General features: G+C 41.2%; 1 protein-coding gene across 11 annotated transcripts in view; it reads left to right on the top strand.

Moving 5' to 3' along the window:
- Positions 1–23,357, top strand: part of POLQ (DNA polymerase theta) — a 144,942-nt gene that overhangs the window by 1,816 nt on the left and 119,769 nt on the right. For 5 of the 11 annotated variants that reach the window (XR_008998041.1, XR_008998043.1, XM_057503126.1 and 2 more), the window contains exons 1-2: positions 21,891–22,290; positions 22,753–22,932. Coding sequence is in view for 7 of the 11 variants with exons in the window: in XM_057503126.1 (XP_057359109.1) it covers positions 22,110–22,290; positions 22,753–22,932 (361 nt within the window). In the remaining 4 variants the exon portion in view is untranslated. Of the gene's footprint in view, positions 1–8,391; positions 8,463–21,890; positions 22,291–22,752; positions 22,933–23,357 lie in introns of those variants that run through there. The other 6 variants (XM_036883430.2, XM_057503110.1, XM_057503105.1 and 3 more) reach the window with 5 other exon arrangements.

Below are 23,357 nucleotides of genomic sequence, written 5' to 3'. Positions count from 1 at the left end.
TAAATTCCTAGGAATGGGATTCCCAGGTCAAATGGTATTTACTTTTAGTTGTTTGAGAAACCTCCATATTGCTTTCCACAATGGTTGAACTAGCTTGCGTTCCCACCAGCAGTGTAGGAGGGTTCCCCTTTCTCTACATGCTCGCCAGCATTTGTTATTTATAGTCTTTTTGATGCTGGCCATCCTAACTGATGTGAGGTGATATCTCATTGTGGTTTTAATTTGCATTTCCCTGATAATTAGTGATGTGGAGCATCTTTTCATGTGTCTCTTGGGCATCTGAATTTCTTTGGAGAATTCTCTCTTCATATCCTATGCCCGTTTTTTAATTGGGTTATTTGCTTTTTGGATGTTGAGCTGTGTGGGTTATTTATATAATTTGGATGTTAACACCTTGTCAGATATATGATTTATGAATATATTCTCCCATACTATAGGATGCCTTTTTATTCTACTAATGGTATCCTTTGCTGTACATAAGGTTTATAGTTTGATGTAGTCCCATTTTTTCATTTTTGCTTTTGTTTCCCTTGTCCAAGGAGATGTGTTCAGTAAAAAGTTGCTTGTGTTTATATTGCAAGAGATTTTGGCCTATGTTTTCTTCTAAGAGTTTTATGGTTTCAGGACTTACATTCAGGTCTTTGATCCATTTTGAGTTTATTTTTGTGTATGGACTTAGACAATAATCCAGTTTCATTCTCTTACGTGTAGCTATCCAGTTTTGCCAACACCAGTTGTTGAAGAGGTTGTCATTTCCCCATTGTATATCCATGGCTCCTTTATCATATATTACTTGACCAATATGCTTGGGTTTATATCTGGGCTCTCTATTCCTTTCCATTGGTCTGTGGTTTTGTTCTTGTGCCAGTACCAAATTGTCTTGATTACTGTGGCTTTGTAGTAGAGTTTGAAGTCAGAGAGCATAATCCCCTGATTTATTCTTCCTTCTCAGGATAGCTTTGGCTATTTGGGGTCTTTTGTGGTTCCATATGAATTTTAGGACTATTTGCTCTAGTTCATTGAAGAATGCTATTGGTATTTTGATAGGGATTGCATCGAATGTGTAGATTGCTTTAGGCAGGATGGCCATTTTGATAATACTAATTCTTCCTATCCATGAGCACTGGATGTATTTCCATTAATTGGTATCTTCTTTAATTTCTTTCATGAGTGTCTTGTAGTTTTCAGAGTACAGGTCTTTCACTCTCTTGGTTAGGTTTATTCCTAGGTATTTTATTCTTTTTGATGCAATTGTGAATGGAATTGTTTTCCTGATTTCTCTTTCTGCTAGTTCATCATTAGTGTATAGGAGTGCAACAGATTTCTGTGTATCAATTTTGTATCCTGCAACTTTGCTGAATTCAGATATTAAATCTAGTAGTTTCACAGTGGGTTCTTTAGGGTTTTTTTTATGTACAATATCATATATCTGCAAACAGTAATAGTTTAACTTCTTCCTTGCCAATCTGGATGTCTTTTATTTCTTGGTCTTGTCTGATTGCCTGGCTAGGACCTCCGGAACTATGTTGAATAAAAGTGGGGAAAGTGAGCATCCTTGTCTTTTTCCTGATCTTTAAAGAAAGGCTTTCAGCTTTTTGCTGTTAAGTATGATGTTGGCTGTGGGTTTGTCATATATGGCCTTTATTATGTTGAGGTACTTGCCCTCTATACCCATTTTGTTGAGAGTTTTAATCATGAATGGATGTTGAATTTTGTTGAATGCTTTTCAGCATCTATGGAGATGATCATGTGGTTTTTGTCCTTCTTTTTGTTGATGTGGTGGATGATGTTGATGGATTTTTTAATGTTGTACCATCCTTGCATTCCTTGAATAAATCCTACTTGATTATGATGGATGATCTTTTGGATGTATTTTTGAATTTGGTTTGCTAATATTTTGTTGAATATTTTTGCATCTATGTTTATCAGGGATATTGGTCTGTAATTTTCTTTTTCTGTTGTGTCTTTGCCTAGTTTTGGTATTAGAATGATGCTGGCCTCATAGAATGAGTTTGGTAGTATTCCCTCCTCTTCTACTTTTTGGAAAACTTTAAGGAAGATGGGTATTAGGTCTTCACTAAATGTTTTATAAAATTCAGCAGTGAAGCCATCTGGTTCAGGTGTTTTATTCTTAGGTAGTTTTTTGATTTCCGATTCAATTTCATTGCTGGTAATTGGCCTCTTCAGATTTTCTGTTTCTTCTTGTGTCAGCCTTGGAAGGTTGTATTTTTCTAAAAAGTTGTCCATTTCTTCTAGGTTATCCAGTTTGTTAGCATATCATTTTCATAATATTCTCTAGTAATTCTTTGTGTTTCTGTGGTGTCTGCAGTGATTTTTCCTTTCTCATTTTTGATTCTGTTTATGTGTGTAGACTCTCTTCTTTTCTTGATAAGTCTGGCTAGAGGTTTATCTATTTTGTTTATTTCCTCAAAGAACTAGGTCCTGCTTTCATTGATTCTTTCTATTGTTTTATTCTTCTTGATTTTATTTATTTCTGCTCTAATCTTTAGTATGTACCTCCTTCTACTGACTTTGGTCCTCATTTGTTCTTCTTTTTCTAGTTTCGTTAATTGTGAATTTAGAATGTTTATATGGGATTGTTCTTCTTTCCTGAGGTATGCCTGTATTGTATACTTCCCTCTTAGCACAGCCTTCACTGCAGATTTTTGTGGTGTTGAATTACTGTTGTCATTTGTCTCCATATATTGCTTGATCTGTTTTTATTTGGTCATTGATCCATTGATTATTTAGGAGCATGTTGTTAAGCCTCCATGTGCCTGTGGGCTTTCCTGTTTTCTCTGTGTAATTTTTTTCTAGCTTCATACCACTGTGGTCTGAGAAGCTGGTTGGTACAATTTCAATCCTTCTGAATTTACTGAGGCTCTTTTTGTGGCCTATTTATGATCTATTCTTGAAAATGTTCCATGTACACTTGTGAAGAATTTGTATTCTGTTGCTTTCGGATGGAGTGTTCTGTAGATATCCATCAGGTCTATCTGTTCTAATGCGCTGTTCAGTGCCTCTGTCTCTTTATTTCTGTCTGGTTGATCTGTCCTTTAGAGTGAGTGGTGTGTTAAAGTCTCCTAAAATGAATTCATTGCATTCTATTTCCCCCTGTAATTCTGTTAGTATTTGTTCCACACATGTAGGTGCTCCTGTGTTTGGCACATTGATATTTATAATGGTTATATCCTCTTGTTGGACTGACCCATTTATGTAATGTCCTTTTTCTCTTGTTACTTTCTTTGTTTTGAGGTCTATTTTGTCTGATATAAGTACTGCAACTCCTGCTTTTCTCTCCCTATTGGTGACAAGAAATGTCTTTTTCCATCACTTCACTTTTAGTTTGTGTATATGTCTTTGGGTTTGAAGTGACTCTCTTGTAGACAGCATAAAGATGGGTCTTGTTTTTTTTTATTAATTCAGTGACTCTGTGTCTTTTGATTGCTGCATTCAGTCCATTTACATTTAGGGTGATTACCCATAGGTATGTACTTATTGCCATTTCAGCCTCTATATACATGGTTAACCAAAGGTTCAAGGGTAATTTCTGTACTATCTAACAGTCTAATTTAACTCACTTAGTATGCTGATACAAACACAATCTAAAGGTTCCTTTTTTTTCCCTCCTTTTTTCCCCTCCTCCATTCTTTATATATTAGGTATCATATTCTGTACTCTTTGTCTATCTCTTGATTGCCTTTTAGGGTAATTGATTTGATTTTGCATCTGCTTAGTAATTAATTGTTCTACTTTCTTTACTAGGGTTTTATTTCTTCTGGTGACAGCTATTTAGCCTTAGGAACACTTCCATCTATAGCCATCCCTCCAAAATACACTGTAGAGGTGTTTTGTGGGAGGTAAATTCTCTCAGCTTTTGCTTATCTGGAAATTGTTTAATCCCTCCTTCAAATTTAAATGATAATCTTGCTGGGTAGAGTATTCTTGTTTCGAGGCCCTTCTGCTTCATAGCAGTAAATATATAATGCCACTCCCTTCTGGCCTGTAAGGTTTCTGTTGAGAAGTCTGATGATAGCCTGATGGGTTTTCCTTTGTAGGTGACCTTTTTATCTTTCTAGCTGCTTTTAAAAATCTGTTCTTATCCTTGATCTTTGCCATTTGAATTATTATATGTTGTGGTGTTGTCTTCCTTGGGTCCCTTGTGTTGGGAGATCTGTGCACCTCCATGGCCTGACAGACTATCTCCTTCCCAGACTGGGGAAGTTTTCAGCAATTACCTCCTCAAAGATACTTTCTAGCCCTTTTTCTCTCTCTTCTTCATCTGGTACCCATATAATGTGAATATTGTTCTGTCTGTATTGATCACACAGTTCTCTCAATATTCTTTCATTACTAGAGATTCTTTTTCCTTTCTGTGCCTCAGCTTCTTTGTATTCCTCTTCTCTAATTTCTATTGGATTTACCCTCTCTTCTACTACATCTAATCTACTTTTAAATCCCTCCATTGTATGTTTCATTTCTGATATGGCATTCCTTAATGATTGAATCTCCATCCTAAATTCATTCCTGAGTTCTTGAGTATTTTTATGTACCTGCATTAACATGTTTATGATTTTTATTTTGAACTCTCTTTCAGGAAGATTGATGAGTTCACTTTCACTTATCCCTGTTTCTGTTGTTTGTGGGATTTTGGTATGAACCAGGTTCTTTTGACGTTTCATATTTGTATGTGGAGCCCTCTAGTGCCCATAAGCTCTAGTCTCTGGAGCTGCTCAGCCCAGGGGTTGCAGGGGAGTGGTGCTGGTGCCCTGCTCTGTGATGTCTGTTCTCTTCTCCAGGTTTGTGCAGTCTGGCACAGACTTCTTTCCTAATGCTCTTTCAAAGTTGGTTGTATTAATTATATTTTCATAATATATGTGCTTTCGTGAGGAGGCCTTTGTCTCACTTCTCATTCTGCCATCTTTAATCCCCTTGTTGGATTTTTAACAGAGAATTCTTCCTTTTCAGGCTTTCATGCAATTTTGTCCACCCTTTTAGATCAAACTTACTTTCATTCCCCTTAAAGTAGTCATTATTGTTTTTTGACATTAATATTTATTTAGAAATAACCATATATTTATCAAGTTCCTTGGCCATCATTGCTTCTTTCATCCCCCTCTTTCCTCTTGGGTACAGTTTTATTTTTTCTACAGGAATCATTGGTAGTCCTTTTAGTGATGATGTATTAATTGCAAACATTTCCAAACTTTCTTTGCCTGAAAATATATGTATTTCATTGCCAATCTTGCATAATAGGTTAGATGAATATGGAACGTAATTATTTGAAAAGTCTGGTGACAGTCAAACTTTTATTCTTTTGTAAGCTTTTTCTCATATCTAGTTGCTTTTAAAAGATTTGTGATTTGTGATTTGTCCATAGTCTGTATTTTGACCTCAAAATGTCAAGGAAAAATTTGTTTTTATGTATCATACCCATATGTCTTCAGTCTAAATGCTCATGAATTTCAATTATGGTGTGGGTAAAATAGCAATATTTCCAGAATCTCTCACCTGGCCTTAGTACATCTCCATATCAGTAAGTGTTTCCAAGGGGTGGAGAGAAATAGTCCATCTCCATATCAATAGGTATTTACAAGGGCCAGCTCAGGACATGTTTGGACTTGAGAGGTGAGGCCTCTTTTTCTTCAGCTGGTTTCCGAGACATGGGAGAGCAGTCGTGGACTGCTTGTAAGAAATAAACGACTTTCTCCCACTTTATCTCTCCCTTTGAGTGATTTAGGTTTTAAAGGTATTTTGTTCCATGATTTTCCCCCAGAGTTACATCTGATGGTAGTCGGCAGGACCTCTGAACCCAAAATCTGTCTACATGGGTGTGACCCTTGGGCAGGCTGCCCCTAGAGATGGTGGTGAGATGCCCAGAACCCTCTCTGTGGATAGTGTGGATGCCCCAGTGACTGCAGCAGTAGAGGGTTCAGCTTCACCTGGGAGCCCCCTATCTGTGGGGCTTCCAATTGGGGCGCCCCTAGTTGTTAATTGGCCCAGGGTAAAGCATGTCCTAGAGGGGTGAGGCCTTCCCCAGAATTGGGAAAGGGTGGAGATGGCAGAATCTGTGGAATTAGCCCTCCGTGAGATAGAAGACTGCTTAGAGTCCCTGAGTGGCTGTGTGGCAGCTGGTTTTGGAGGATCTTTTTTCCTTGAGGTAGTGGAAAGTGTTATCAGGGAGAGAGAGGTTTATCGAGGAGAGAGAAAGACTTTGACAGGAGAGAGACACACTTCAGCATTGCTTGGAGTTGCTGGGCTATGATCCATGGGATGCCCTTAAAAAAGAGAGACAGATATTGAGAAGCCAGGTCATGCTCCTCGAAGATTCTGTAGCAACAGCGAAGGAGAAGGCAGCAGGAGAAGCCACATAGCAGGAGGTCGTGGAGTAGGGGGAGGATAGAGTGGTGCCTTCAGCCCCATAGATGGTAGAGGAGCTGTTGGCAGAGGATGAGGGGGTGGGGCCAAGCAGCGACCTATGGCCAAGGTCACCACCTGGGGCACCAGCTTCTCCTGTATTAAAGATCCACCTGGTCATAACTAAGAAAATAAAAACACAACAACCTCGAGCTCCTCAGGGGGAGGAGCCACCCCCCTCCCCAGGTTGTGGAGTACTACATGCTCTGCCCCTATTCCCAGGATGAGCTGGTGGACATGAGCGTCCGAACATGAGCCGTCAGAACCTCTACCTACATGGCTTCTGGGTCTCTGGGATATTGGGATGGAAAACATTGTGATGTTGGGCTCTGAAATGGGTAGACTGACTTTCCTAATGACTCACCCTTCCCTCTAGGAGTGGTTGCAAAGTGCACATCACACATCAGGGAACTGGGTGCTTCTGAATTGGCTTACAGCAGCCATCAGCACAGTTTGGCCTAATCAGAGTGATTTACCATACTTACTCACTAGCTGGAAAACATATGCAAACCTCTAGCAGGTTTTACAGGAGCTGGGTGTGAAAAATATCTTCTATAATGTGGACTCCCAGGGCCCAGATGAGGAGATGTTCACCATAGGAATGAGAAATCTGGTGCTCCGTACAGCTCCCCCATTTCTCTTTTGGGTTCTTAGTGTTTGGCCCCCACATAGGTTAACCCAAAAGTGAGGTTACTTGCACTTTAGCAGATCTGGGTAGGTTGAAACAATAAGAGCAAGGAAGGAAGTATGGGCTACAACGAAAGGAGAGGTGCAAAGGGCCCCATGAAGGCCTCGAGGACCCAGATGTGGTTTGATTATCTGATAAAGGCCAAGGTAGTGAAAGAAAAACTTGATGGGCAGCCCAATAGGATCTTGTTAGAATTGTGGTACCAGTTAAAACCAGAGCAGCCATTCCAGCCGCTGAGGTTCAGGACATGGAAGCCGGAGGCAAATCCCCATGTCTGGCAAGCATCCCTGCAAGACTTCCTGGGGGACAGTAGTCAGGCTCCACCTGGGCCCTCACCCCCACAGGATGTTGATTGGGCATTGCAGTTTGACTGAGGAGGGGTCAAGGTCCCCATCTTGGGGGACATAGTGGGTACTGGAGGCCACATGTAAATTAGCAATTCATTGATCCCCTGTGAATGTACAATGTGTCCTGGCGCTGGTGGACACAGGAGCTGAGTGTTCTCTGATTCAAGGCAACCCTGAGCATTTTCCCGGGACCCCTGCTGTGACAGATGGCTATGGGGGTAAGGCAATTAGAGTGAAGAAAGCCCAAATCCCAGTGGGGATAGGGTGCTTACTCCCAAAGGAGTGTACTGTGTACATTTCTCCCATCCCAGAATATATTTTGGGGGTAGATATCCTGCAGAGCCTGTGGTTACAGACCACTGCAGGTGAGTTCAGACTGAGGGTATATGTGGTAAAGGCAGTTCTGTAGGGGACATGCTAAGTACTCACCTGTAGCTCTGCCTGTACCTCGGTGGGTGACAAATACTAAGCAGTATAAATTGCCTGGGGTGCACAAGGAAATTGGAGAAACTCTACAGGAGTTGGAGAAGGTGGGCATCATAAAGCCTGCTCATAGTCCTTTTGATTCCCCAGTGTGGCCAGTGAAAAAGCCATATGGCTCCTGGCGTATGACCATGGACTACAGGGAACTGAATAAAGTCAAACCCCTTTGCATGCCCTATAGCAGCCCTTATGGACACACTCAGTCATGAACTAGGGATGTATCATTACGTTGCTAATGCTTTCTTCTTAATTGACATAGCACAGAAAAGTCAGGAACATTTTGCCTTCACATGGCAAGACTGGCAGTAGACATTCACTGTCCTTCCACAGGGGTACCTCCACAGTTCCACCATTTGTCACAGACTTGTAGCCCAGGACTTGGACACATGGAGAAACTGCAAACGGTGTTACTGTATAACTACATTGATGATATGCTCATGTCTGATTCTCTTACAGATGTAGGAAGGTCAGTTCCTAGACTGCTGTAATGTCTACAGGAGAAAGGATGGGCTGTGAACAGCACCAAGGTTCAGGGACCTGGTCTGTAAAATTCTTGGGAGTTGTCTGGTCAGGTAAAACTAAAGTTATTCCTGAAGCAGTCATAGATAAGGTCTAGGCTTTCCCTACCCTACCACTGTGGCAGTATTACAAGAGTTTTGGGGTCTTTTGGCTACTGGAGAGTGTTTATTCTGCACTTGGCACAAATTTTGAAGCCTTTATACCAGTTGTTACAAAAGGGAATCAGGTGGGACTGGGATGAAATTTACAGCTGCTTTTACTGCTGCTAAGTGAATGGTCAAGACCATATAGGCCTTGAGTGAAATGAACTCATCAAGGCCCTGTGAGCTAGATGTTCATGTAATGGAGGATAGTTATGGATGGGGTCCTTGGCAGCGGCTTGAACGGACAAGCCAACCTATTGTATTCTGTTCACAGCTATGGAAAGGAGCAGAGGTCTGGAACACCTTGATAGAGAAGCAACTGGCTGCTATGTACCATGCCTTGCTGGCTATGGAGCCCATCACTGGAACAGCTCCAACCAAGGTAATAACCACCTATCCCATTGCGGGGTGGGTGTGAGAGTGGACCCAAAGGCCATGGAGTGGCGTGGCACAAACATCTACACTGGTCAAATGGGGTGCATACTTACACCAGTGTAGCGCCTTCTCTACTAACCCCTTAAGTGCAGAACTCCAACGCTTATTGGGGCCAGTGACGTATACCAGTGGAAAGCAGGAAGAACTTGCTTTTGAGTCATTGGTAGCTGAGAGTACTTTTCAGGGGGGAAAAGCCCCTATACCTGAAGATACTTGGTATACAGATGTATACAGATAGCTCCTGTCATGGGCAGCCCCCGAAGTGGAGGGCTGTGGCTTTCCATCCTAAGACTGAGACAATATGGATGGAAGATGAAGAGGAGAAGAGAAGGCGATGGGCTGAGTTGCAGGCAGTATGGCTTGTGATCCCCCAAGAGCCCTCCCCTATATTTATGTGCACTGACATCTGGGCCATCTATCAGTGCTTGACCCTGTGGCTACAGTCATGGTTCCATATCAACTGGATGGTTGGTCTCTGGCCCCTTTGAGGGCAAAAGTTGTGGCAAGACCTGTGGGGCTCTGGTCAGACTAAGACTGTTACCCTCTGTAAATGGCCATTTGCCTTTGGCATCACCAGGGAATGATGACACAGACACATTAGCCCAGGTGTGTTGGCTAGAAGGAAAGCCTGCCTCTGATGTAGCCCAATGGTACATCAGTGTTTGTTGCTCATGGGACAAAAGACAATGTGGGCTGTACATTGATGGGGCTTGCCACTGACCTTTGAAGAAGTCAGCAGGGCCCGGAAGGAGTGCCTTGTGTGCTCTGAGAGGGACTTACACCGAGTTCCACAGCAACATGGGACAATAGTAAAGGGGCCAATACCCCTTGTCAGATGGAAGACAGATTATTTTGGGCCTCTGCCCATATCAGACGGATATTGGTATGCCATGACTTGTGTGGACAGAGCTACTGGACCGTTGGTTGCTTTTTCTGCACATAGTGCAGATCAGCAAACCGCCAAAAGGAGCCTAGAGCATGATGATTGCTCTGAGCTCCCTACCTGTTCAGCTATTGACTGCCTGTGGATTGGGTGAGCTGTGGACCAAATCCACACAGGACTTTGAATTTAGCTGAATCCTGCTTGAGGATTATCATGACTTTATTGCTGTTGTTATTGTATGTTATTAGTCTGGTTACAGTGCTCTGGTTTTCTCACACAGGGGCCATTGCAGAAGATGGGGAGTGAGTAGATTGTGAGGCAAGATTCCTGGAGGGGTGGAATGTGGGTAAAAGTGTAATATTTCCAGAATCTCTTGCCTGGCCTTAGTGCATCTCCATATCAATAGGTGTTTCCAAGGGGTGGAGAGAAGTTGTCCATTTCCATATCAATAAGTGATTACATGGGGGAGCGAGGGCATATCTGGACTGGAGAGGTTGGGTGCCGTTGCCTTTTTCTGAGCCAGGTTGTGAGAGACATGTGCAAGCAGAAGTGTATGACTGCTTGTAAGTAATAAACAAGAATATCCCACTTCATTTCTCCCTTTGACTGATTTCAATTTCAAAGGTAATTTGTCTCAGGCTGGGAAAATATTTCCCCCTGGAGTTACAGTATAAAGGCTAAAATCTTTGAATTTAACACTGAGTGAATTTTACTGCTGTATGCCTCAACTAAAGACTTGAGGCCTACATCACTGGTCTTTAAACATCTCTAACTTTCTCCTCCACAATGCCCCTGCACACACCCAGGGTCTAACCTCTCCCCCACTCGGCTTCCCAAATGCTCTCTGTGCTCGAGGGGAAGGAGGAGAATATAGTAGTTAAGAGCTCCGGACTTCAGTAGACCCAATTACTTCCTTGTTGAGTGATTCTGAACCAGTCATGTCAGCTAGCTAAGGCTCAAGTAAAACTAGGAAAATAACTACCTTAATCTACATTCAGTCACTGAACAAATATTTATAGAGCACCTACTATTTGCCAAGCACTATTTAGGCAATGGGGATACATCAACAAACAAAATACACAGAGACTTTGTCCTTATGTTCCATAAGGCTAGCTGCGTGGAAGAAGACAATAAGGTGGGATTTACAGCAGTCAGGTACTTAGCAAGCAATGCAGCCCACACAAGGTCCCCTAGACTTATATGTATTATCATTCAAGGTTACTCCCCTACTTCCAAAAATCTTTCTCAGATAATACCAGCTTCATTCTCTGTTATTTGAATTTGGACGTTGTTTAGAGGAAACCTCAGGCATTTAGGACTTTATCCCAGATGGTCTCATGAAACTATGCCCAGTGTTTGAATCCCAAAGATGCTTACTTGAGCAAGTTCCTAAACTTCTCTGAAACAAAACTTTTTTCCTTAAATGGAAACAAAAAATATTATTAACAAACTGTTTCTGTAAGTATGCTCCCTTTTAATTAACTTGTTTCTTTTTTTCCACTTCTCTTTTTCTTCTTGACTGATCTTTTTTACTGTATTGTTCTTTTCAAAGAACTACCTTTTTTTTTGATTGGTTGACCTCTGTTTTATCAATTTCTTCTTATTTTTACCATGATTTCTTCCTGTTTCTTTGTTTTGTTATTGTTTTCTCTAACATTTTAGGATGATTATCTAGCTCAGATTTAGATACTTCCTTCTGGTTTATTAAAAACTCTAAAGGCTAAATCTTTAGCTTGGTTACCAGTTTAGCCTCATCCCACACATTTTGCTTTTGGTATAGATCAGTTTTAAATGTAAGTGTTTTATATTTTCTATTATGGCTTTTTCTTTAAGCCATGAATTGCTTAGGAGAATGGTTTTACTTTCCAAATATATGAGGTTTTTGGGGAAGTAAAATAAATTATTTTTTACTTAATGTATTTAATTGCAGTCAGAGAATGAGGCCAGTGCATGCTTTCTTTGGTATTTGTTGACCTTCCTTTATGGCTTAGTGTATAGTTAACTTTCATAAATGTTATATGGCTACAAGCACATTTAAAAGTAATAAAAGTATTTTCTTTATTACTTGGGTGCAGATTTACTTATTATATATATATATATAAATGAAACTTATTCACTGTATTACTCAAAATTTTAATGTCCTGTTTTCTGCTTGACGTATCAGTTTCTTAGAGAACTGTATTAAAGTCTCTTATTATGTTGGCAGATGTTCTTAATTCCCCTTTTAATTGTCAGTTTTTGTTTTATTTATTTTGAGTCTTTGTTTAGAGTCTCATACTTTCTAGAAATGAATAAGAATGGTTAGTCCTCAGCCTCCCTCTTTTTCTCTCCAAGCCTCCCATGCTCCCTCTGGGTCAAGATATTCCACAAAAGGCTCTTTCTTTGTTTCTCTGTCCCCCTCAACCCTTTCTACAATTTCTCTCTAACTCATACTTGGTCTGTAAGAGTGCTCTTTCATAAGAATATTTCAGCATTTTCCCAGAGGAGACCAGGACAGGGTCACCAACTCTGATGGCAAGAGGAACCACAAGGGGTGGCAGAGAAGGGTGAGGCAGAGAGACAGGACAATTGAAAGGGGGTGTGCTCTGACCTGAGTAGACCCAGAGGGGAGGAGCAAGACAAGACGGAAGCATGAGGGACCAGAGGAGGGCAGGCAGTTCCTGGCTGTGCTCTGAATAGTGTTTAGGCAGAGAAAATGATGTACCATTTAAAAAGTTGAAACATAAAATAGAGAGGGAGAATAGGTAACACACAAAAGTCCTGGGATGAGAGGGGCGGAGCCAACATGGCGGCGTGAGTAGGACAGTGGGAATCTCCTCCCAAAAACATACATACTTTTGAAAATACAACAAACACAACTAGCCCTAAAAGAGAGACCAGAGACGTAGGACAGTGGCCAGACTGCAGCTACACCAGCGAGAACCCAGCGCCTGGTGAAAGGGGTAAGATACAAGCCCCGGCCCAGCGGGACCCGAGCGCCCCTCCCCCCAGCTCCCGGCGGGAGAAGAGTAGGCAGAGCGGGAGGGAGACGGAGCCCAGGACTGCTGAACACCCAGCCCCAGCCATCCGGGCCAGAGCGCAGACACAGTACGTGCCCAGGGGACCCTGGATACTGGGGGAACAGGGAGTAAGACCTCTGAGCGGGTGCTGAAGCTGATGCCCCTGTGACAAAGAAAAGCGGGGGCTTTTTGAAAGTCTTAAAGGGACAGGGACTTAACAGCTTGACGGAAACAACCCAGATCACAGTACAGCAGCTGGAAATTACAGGTAAAACCGGGTGCACTAACCCCCTGGGCAACAGCTCTGAGAACCCTCACGGAGGCAAACAGTCAAGCAGCCCCCCCATCCATTACCCCACCGGGCGCTGCGAAAGCAGAGAAGCAGCCTGAGACAAATTCCGCCCACAGAAAGGGAAATTTCTCCCTTCCGGCCAGGCAAGACACAAAGACCCACTCTACACGCAATTACCCAACACAAGCCACTAGGGGTCGCAGTTGTCCCAGTAAAGAAAGGCCAGTAGCAAGTGAAAAGTTTGGCCCTCCCAGCTGACAGTCAATAGCACCTGTCAACATGAAAAGGCAAAAAAAATATGATCCAGACAAGACTAACCCAGACAGCTTTGGCATCTGCTACATCTTCCCCTGAGAAGGAATCTGGGGAGATAGATTTAGCCAGTCTTCCTGAAAAAGAATTCAAAACAAAAGTCATAACCATGCTGATGGACTTGCAGAGAAATATGCAAGAACTAAGGAAGGAGAACTCAGAAATAAAAAAAGCTCTGGAAGGACTTCAAAACAGAATGGACGAGATGCAAGAGACCATTAATGGACTAGAAAACAGAGAACAGGAACGCAGAGAAGCTGATGCAGAGAGAGATAAAAGGATCTCCAGGAATGAAAGAATTTTAAGAGAGCTGAGTGATCAATCGAAAAGGAATAATATAAGAATCATAGGTATTCCAGAAGAAGTAGAGAGAGAAAAGTGGATAGAAAATGTCTTTGAAGAAATAATTGCTGAAAATTTCCCCAAACTAGGGGAAGAAATGGCCTCTCAGACCACAGAGGTACACAGAACTCCCATGACAAGGGATCCAAGGAGGGCAACACCAAGACACATAATAATTAAAATGGCAAAGATCAAAGACAAGGACAAAGTATTACAGGCAGCCAGAGAGAAAAAAAAGGTTACCTACAAAGGAAAACCCATCAGGCTATCATCAGACTTCTCAACAGAAACCTTACAGGCCAGAAGAGAATGGCATGATATCTTTAATGCAATGAAACAGAAGGGCCTCGAACCAAGACTACTGTATCCAGCACGAATATCATTTAAATATGAAGGAGGGATTAAACAATTCCCAGACAAGCAAAAGTTGAGGGAATTTGCCTCCCACAAACCACCTCTACAGGGCATCCTACAGGGACTGCTCTAGATGGGAGCACTCCTAAAAAGAGCACAGAAGAAAACATCCAACATATGAAGAAGGGAAGAGGAGGAATAAGAAGGGAGAGAAATAAAGAATCATCAGACTGTGTTTATAATAGCTCAACAAGCAAGTTAAGTTAGACAGTAAGACAGTAAAGAAGCTAACCCTAAACCTTTGGTAACCACAAACTTAAAGCCTGCAATGGCAATAAATTCATACCTTTCAATAATCACCCTAAATGTAAATGGACTGAATGCACCAATCAAAAGACACAGAGTAATAGAATGGATAAAAAAGCAAGATCCATCCATATGCTGCTTACAAGAGACTCACCTCAAACCCAAAGACGCGCACAGACTTAAAGTCAAGGAATGGAAAAAGATATTTCAAGCAAACAACAGAGAGAAGAAAGCAGGTGTTGCAATTCTGGTATCAGACAAAACAGACTTCAAAATAAAGAAAGTAACAAAAGACAAAGAAGGACATTACATAATGATAAAGGGCTCAGTCCATCAAGAGGATATAACCATTATAAATATATATGCACCCAATACAGGAGCACCAGCATACCTGAAACAAATATTAACAGAACTAAAGGAGGAAATAGAATGCAATGCATTCATTCTAGGAGACTTCAACACACCACTCACTCCAAAGGACAGATCCATCAGACAGAAAATAAGTAAGGACACAGAGGCACTGAACAACACACTAGAACAGATGGACCTAATAGACATCTACAGAACTCTACATCCAAAAGCAACAGGATACACATTCTTCTCAAGTGCACATGGAACATTCTCCAGAATAGACCACATACTAGGACACAAAAAGAGCCTCAGTAAATTCCAAAAGATTGAAACCCTACCAACCAACTTTTCAGACCACAAAGGCATTAAACTAGAAATAAACTGTTCAAAGAAAGCAAAAAGGCTCACAAACACATGGAGGCTAAACAACACGCTCCTAAATAATCAATGGATCAATGACCAAATCAAAATGGAGATCCAGCAATATATGGAAACAAATGACAACAACAACACAAAGCCACAACTTCTGTGGGATACAGCAAAAGCAGTCTTAAGAGGAAAGTATATAGCAATCCAAGCATATTTAAAAAAGGAAGAGCAATCCCAAATGAACGGTCTAATGTCACAACTATCGAAATTGGAAAAAGAAGAACAAATGAGGCCTAAGGTCAGCAGAAGGAGGGACATAATAAAGAGCAGAGAAGAAATAAATAAAATTGAGAAGAATAAAACAATAGCAAAAATCAATGAAACCAAGAGCTGGTTCTTCGAGGAAATAAACAAAATAGATAAGCCTCTAGCCAGACTTATTAAGAGGAAAAGAGAGTCAACACAAATCAACAGTATCAGAAACGAGAAAGGAAAAATCACGACGGACCCTGCAGAAATACAAAGAATTATTAGAGACTACTATGAAAACCTATATGCTAACAAGCGGGGAAACCTAGGAGAAATGGACGACTTCCTAGAAAAATACAACCTTCCAAGAATGACCCAGAAAGAAACAGAAAATCTAAACAGACCAATTACCAGCAACGAAATTGAAGCAGTAATCAAAAAACTACCAAAGAACAAAACCCCCGGGCCAGATGGATTTACCTCGGAATTTTATCAGACATACAGGGAAGACATAATACCCATTCTCCTTAAAGTTTTCCAAGAAATAGAAGAGGAGGGGATACTCCCAAACTCATTCTATGAAGCTAACATCACCCTAATACCAAAACCAGGCAAAGACCCCACCAAAAAAGAAAACTACAGACCAATATCCCTGATGAACATAGACGCAAAAATACTCAACAAAATATTAGCAAACCGAATTCAAAAATACATCAAAACCATCGTACACCATGACCAAGTGGGATTCATCCCAGGGATGCAAGGATGGCACAACATTAGAAAGTCCATCAATATCATCCACCACATCATCAAAAAGAAAGACAAAAACCACATGATCATCTCCATAGATGCTGAAAAAGCATTTGACAAAGTTCAACATCCATTCATGATAAAAACTCTCAGCAAAATGGGAATAGAGGGCAAGTACCTCAACATAATAAAGGCCATCTATGAAAAACCCACAGCCAACATTATATTGAATAGCGAGAATCTGAAAGCATTTCCGCTGAGATCGGGAACTAGACAGGGATGCCCACTCTCCCCACTGTTATTTAACATAGTACTGGAGGTCCTAGCCACGGCAATCAGATAAAGTTCTGGGATAAAGAAATTACAGATAAAAAATTGCTTCTTTAGTTTCCAAATTCTGTGCCAGTATTTATAAGTGCATGTTTTTATGGAGCCTCCAGTAATATGTGAGGGGGGTACAGTAACCCCACTTTACTGATGAGATCATTGAGGCTCAGAGAGCTGAAGTGAGTGGAGACTAGCTCTGTCTACTTTGATTTTACAGAAATAAATTTAGAGAAATGGAAGGAGTAAAAGATGTGAAATAGAGATGGTTAGAGATAGAAAGTAGTGGGGAGGTTAGAGGAGGGTTGGGAGATAACAAATGCTCAAACAGCATTAACCATAGAAGAAAAGACTGACCAGTCAAACTATGAATAATATATCAAGAGTGTGGTCTTAACTGCAGACTAGATGCAGTCTCATCTCAGGGAGAAGATCTAGAGCACAAAATTGCAGCACTGGTAGAGATCTGGCCCTGGCAGGACAGAGAGGGGGTGGGGAGGTGGGGGTGGATGGCAAAGGAAAACAGCTCCCATTCTCCCCAGGGCAGTTCTTCAGAGAGGGGGGCAGCTGTGAATTATCAGCCAACGTTATAGCAGATTTAGCACATCCAACAGAGATTAGATAAATCAACCAGTAAAAGGGATCAGGGCAGGGCATCAACAGTATACACTATGAAAGTCTGTAAAAAGATCATAAAAGAGTGCAAAGGGAAACTTCTGCTTCTGGGAAGGTGACGTAGATGTATTTTTCCCTATTCCCCTTGCTCAGCAAAACAAAAACCCTGAATATTACATATAAACAATCCTAAGGAGATTCTGAAAGGTGGAGAGAAGGCAGACTGGCCAAGGACCCAATTCACTACTGTGAGTTCCTGGTTTTTGTTTTGTTGTTGTTTTCTTTCTTTCTTTCTTCCTTTTTTTTTTTTTGCCTTATAGATCCCAAATTGAACACTAGAAAAGCCAGCAACCTGGAAATGCCAAGGGACACGGATGAAAAAAGCCTCAAGAAAAGTCTGCTCTACTGTCAAAGGACCAGGAAAGGGGCAGCCAAGCAACACAAGAGACTTTTAGACAGTATCACTCCACAAAAAACTACAACCCCTCCTCTACCTGGGCTAGCAAAGCCTGGGTAAAAGTCCACCTTCGCCACAGTGTAAGGAAGCATGCCCTCCCCAGCTTCTTTGTATTGGGAGGTGTCACAGAAGGCTGAATGGGGAGATAGGACTTCCATCCCCTCAGGTGGTAATGAGCACCTCTCTCCCACACAGTTGAGACCAGGTGGGAATCCTAGTGTTCCAACCCTATTTAGTGTTAATGTGGTGTTCCTCTCCTTCCTCGCTGGGGTGCTATCAGTTGAGGCTTAGTAGGGAGTGAGGACTTTCATGACTTCTCAGTGTAAGATAAATTTTAGCCGAAATAAGCCGGCAAAGAGAGGCAACAAAGGGCCAGGTAGTTTCTTTGAGTGCAACTCCCGGGTGATATTCCACGGTCTGGGTATTACAGGCCGGGGAAGTCACACCCGGTCAGGGAGGTGGGGGGCTTATAAGGGATTAGGAGGGGGAGGAGTGGGCAAGCTATCCTAGGGGGCGTGGAGAGGAATGATTGGCTAAAGGTGACATAATAGACAACTAGAAACTTTTTTTTCCTTCCAAAAGGGAGGAGGCTGACATCTGGGTCTTAGCTGGCACATCAGAAGGATGGAATTCAGGAAGAGCTGTCCCCTTTCCATATAAGGCATGGACCTTGGGGTCTGGTCTGTTCTCCCCCTATGGCATCTCTCTGTTCTATTTGCATGTCCTTGTTTTTCCTTCCTCCAGCCTAACACTCAGTAGTAACAAGCCCCCCAAGTCCTATCCTCCACAAAAGATGTAGTGTAGGTCACACTGGGAGCAGTAATGACATGTCCCTACCCTTTCTAGCCAGGGTGGAATCAACAGAAGCCTAGCAGTGAACATAAACTTGTTCCCCCACCCAGTTTTAATGAGACCCTTCCCTCCTTTCTCCATCCCTTCATAAAAATTCTTCAAGTAATTACAAATACTCTTGAAACAAATGAAAAAATATAGTGTCAGTAAAGAAATAGGAAGCCTTGAAAAAGAAATGAAGCTATAAAGAGCATATTAAAATTTATAACCAAAATATACAAAATAACCCAAAAGAAAAACCTCAATGGATAGACTCGGTAGCAAAATGGAGAGGACAGAGGGAAAATTCAGTGAACTTGAATAACAGAAACTATCCAATCTTTACAACAAAGAGGAAAGAGCCTGGAAAAAAAATAAATAGAACCTTAGGGACTGTGGGACAAAAAGGGATCTAACATTTGGGTCATCAGAGTCTCAGAAGCAGAGACTGAGAGGGAGGGCTGGAAAGTATTCAAAAAATGATGACTAAAATTTTCCAAAATTTGGCAAAAATTACAAACCTATAGATTGAAAAAGCTGAGCAAACCTAAATTGGGTTAAGCCTAAAGAAATTCATGCCAAAACATGTCATAGTTAATCTGAAAACTAAAGACAAAGGCTTGAAAGAGAGAAATTACACATTACTGATATGGGAAAAACAACTCAAATGACAAGTGTATTTCTCGTCAGAAACTGTGAAGCATGGAAGGAAGTGACAAAACATTCTTCAAGTGCTACAAGAACTGTTAACCCAGAATTCTATATCCAGTGAAAATATATTTCAGGAATGAAGGGGAATTCAAGACATTCTCAGATGAAGGAAATCTAAGAGAATTTGTCACCAGCAGATCAACCCTAAAAGAATGGCTAAAGAAAGTTCTCCAAACAGAAAGAAATGATTAAAGAAGGACTCTTGGAACATCAAGAAGGAAGAAAGAACACAGAACAATAAAAATATGGGTAAATGCAATACATTTTCCTCCTCTTGCATTTACTAAATTGCTTGATGGTTGAAGCAAAAATCATAATACTCCAGTGTGGTTCTCAATGAATGTAGATAAAATATTTAACACAATTATATTATAAATAGGGGAGCTAAAGAGATATAAAGGAACATAAGGCTTCTATAATTCATTCCAAATGTCAAACCACTTGACTTTGGTAAGATATATATATTTATAAAAGAGTTGGAGCAATGACTTGTGTTCAAAAATTTTAGATAAGTTAAAATGGAATTCTAAAAAATTTTCAAACAACCCAGAGGAAGGAAAGAGAAAGAAAACCAAAAAAGCAAACATTAAACAAAAACTAAAATAACAGGCTTAATCCGTAATACCAATAATTACATTAAATATACATGGTTTAAATATAAAACTTTACAGACAGATTGGCAGGGGGTGGGGAGGGTTAGTGGGAGAACATGACTCAACTATGTAAATGTGCTCTATAATAAACTAACTTCAAATATAGTTATATAAGTAGGTTGAAAACAAAAGAAGGGAAAAGATACAATGCAAATGTTCATCAAAAGAAGATGGAATGACCATCTCACTATGAAACAAAGTACAGAGCAAAGCAAACTACCAAGGACAGAGAGGGGCATTACATAATGATAAAAGGGTTAATCTACGAAGAAGACATAGCAATCTTAAATGCATATGTTCCAAACAATAAATATGTGAGGCAAAAACTGATAGAACTGAAAGGAAAAATAGACAAAACTACAATGATAGTTGGAAACTCTGACTTCTCTCTCTCAATAATTGATAGAACAATTGAAAGAAATGATTAACTTCTTCAAAGGATTGTAGTAAAGATTTAGGCAATGAATACCCAAAGTCTTCAACAGTCACCAGCAGGATATACCAAGTAAATCATACTAGACATAATCTCTGACTTTATAGAGCTTATGTCTAATGCGGAAGATAGATGAATAAACAGTCATGTTGCAGTGTGGGTAAGTAAATTAATAGGGAAACTCAAATTTTAAATATTCTGTAGGCTTTTTACTGGAATGACATAAACTATTCCTTGTAATTTTTTCCTAATTATTTTCCTCATTTGATCATAGTTTACCTAATAAAAATAGGATAAGTTTGTGAGAAATTTCTTTGGTTTATTATTTTCCCATCAAAATTCTGGATTTAAATTAGAAGTAATATTAGAACATTTAAGTATCACTTTTTTATGTGGCAGATGCAGTTCTAAGCACTTTACATATATTGACTTACTTAGTGCTCATAATGACCAAATAGGTTACTACTATTATCCCCATCCCATCGTACAGATGAAAAAAAGTAAGCACAGAGAGGTTAAGCAAGTTGCCAAAGATCACACAGTTAATGAAGTCTGAAAATTTAGACGGATTGGCTCCAGATTTGCGCTCTTGACTCCCATGCTATCTTTCACAGAAAGTTCTTCCATTACTGTAATATAAATTAGGATACCTTTTATTTCTTTGCTTGCACTCTTATTCATTTCTGCCTGAGTATTAGTACCATTTTAAATGTTTAATGTCTGTCTCTTTCTCTAGGCTGTTTCTCTTTGAGAACAGGAGCCATTTCATGCCATTTCCTTGCCATACACCCAATGCCCAACTCACAGTAGATGCCCAATAAATAATTGAGTGATTAATGCATACAAGATGGCAAGGAAAACTGTTTCCTTCATGAAGTAATGTCTCCATCTTGTGGAATTTTAGAATATTGTCATTCAAAACAAATTTTTTTAACAAGGTGGGTTTTCACAGAATTGATTCTCAAGTGCCATTTCCCAGACTTGGATTAAAGCCATTCTTGTTGGACTATCTCTTCTGAGATTTTTAGTGCTATAGAAATAGCATAGCCTATTCACGGCAGGCCATTTGCCTACTAGTTTTGCTTGGTGAAATGAATTGTGCAACTAGGTAATTAAAGGGCAGCAGTTTATATCCAGAACTCATTTGATTCTACCTTGCTAAAAGGTAGAGCACGGGTCCATTAATAAATTCTTGGCTCAGAATGACCACTGAGGCACATCCAGCGCCCCTTCATACAGCTGTTGAAGGGTTCATACAGCTAATGAGGGGTCCGCCAGCAGTCCCCAGCTACCCCTCACATATTCCTCACCATGTATGATGGCTAAAGTAGCAACTACAGAGATAGCCTCTGCCCTGTCATCATACCCTAGGAGAGAGGGATAGGTCATACTCCATTAGACATTTTAGGTTTTACGTGTATATATTTTGCACACATAATCTGTAATAATACTTTAAAAATACAAATACGTCAAGAAGAATTACTTCCCTTACCTACCATATCTATTACGGGCAGTTCATTTGATGAAGTTAGGAAACTTTGCTACTCAAACTAGAAAGGGGCAAAAAGAAAAAGATATTTAGGCCAATCTTATATTAAATGCGGAGATTCTGGTAACACACAAACCCTGAGTTGTGAGGTCGGAGGCTTACGGCGCAGCGGAGCCGCTCCTTCCCCAGCTTACGCTCACCGCCCAGAACTCTATGGTTTCAGGGCGGGGCTGGGAGGCCTGAGTTTGAAAACCGTGGCGGGAAGATGGCAGCGACACCTGTTACCCGGCCCGGTCTCTCTCGAGCAGGAGGACGTTGAAGCTATGGGTTTCTCTGAACCGCCGAGGAGCGTTCGCGATGAATCTTCAGCGCTGGAGCGGGAAACGGCGGCGTTCAACGTCAGGCTCAGACACCTTCTCGGGGAGCGGCGGTGACAGCAGTGACAGCCCGCTGCCCCCGTCGAGGCCGGTGCTGAGCCCGCCCCCGGGCCTCGCACGCAGCCTGAAGAACCGTGGCCGGCCGCCGGCCGCAGCTGCAGGTACTCCCAGGCACTCTGGGGACGGCGGGTGAGCCGGGCAGCTCGGCCAGGCCTCGCGTGTCGGCAGCTTGCGGGGAGCTTGCTTGTTTCCATGGCCTACTCGGCTTCTACTCCCCTTCTCAGTTTGTGACTTGGGCCTGGTGCCGCAGGTCGCTTATTCAGAGCAGATGTGCTTTCAGCCCATTTTCAGCATCCTCCTGGTAGTAACATTCAAGTGGTTTCTGGGTCTTTCGTTGGCTAAATCTCATCACCTGTAGGGGGCTCGCGCCTAATAGTGCTGAGTAGTCCTTACAGACCCTACACTGGATGTCCTTTATAGCAGGATGTGAATTTTGAATAGCCTCATTCCAACACCTAGGAACTCCAAAACACAGCGGAGGGTTAACTACTGAAGTTCGTGGCTAACTACAATGAAATAGCTGAAATCCAACTATTAATTACTTTTTTCTTTTATCCTGAAAGGGGAATGCAAGCAGACAGATCCTGACGATCAAATAGACAAACTGCTACTGGCAAATTGGGGACTTCCTGGAGCAGTTCTGGAGAAATATCACAGTTTTGGTGTAAAAAAGATGTTTGAATGGCAGGCAGAGTGCCTTTTGCTTGGAGGAGTCTTGGAAGGAAAGAATTTAGTCTATTCAGGTATTCAAATTTGTGCAAATTAGTTTCTTTACTATTTTAAAGACATGAATGTAAAGGATATATTATTGAAGTAGTTATGAATTTTTTTAGAAGGTGGACAAGTGAGTGCGTTATAACTGGAGGAAGTCTTAAAATATATACAAAAAGTGGAGTCTCCTCATATGCATATTTAAGTTATGCAAATTCCACTTTATGGATGGAGCTGGGGAAGCAAGAAAAATGAAGACTTGAAGAGAGATTCTGCCTGCCATTCCTCAGTAAACATATGTCCCAGAGGGAATGTGCAATGGGAAATGTAAATCTGCTCTTCCCCCAGGTTATCTCAGTTGCTTTTCAGTGTGTGAGAACATTATATAGAGTATTTGTTTATAAACTATCCTACTTGTTTGTATAGGGTTGTATATATAAAACCATAATGAAATATA

Source organism: Manis pentadactyla, chromosome 1 (genome assembly GCF_030020395.1).
Source record: "Manis pentadactyla isolate mManPen7 chromosome 1, mManPen7.hap1, whole genome shotgun sequence".
Lineage (NCBI taxonomy): Eukaryota > Metazoa > Chordata > Mammalia > Pholidota > Manidae > Manis > Manis pentadactyla.
Note: the sequence above shows the minus strand (reverse complement) of the source record. Positions and strands in the feature narration are given on the sequence as shown.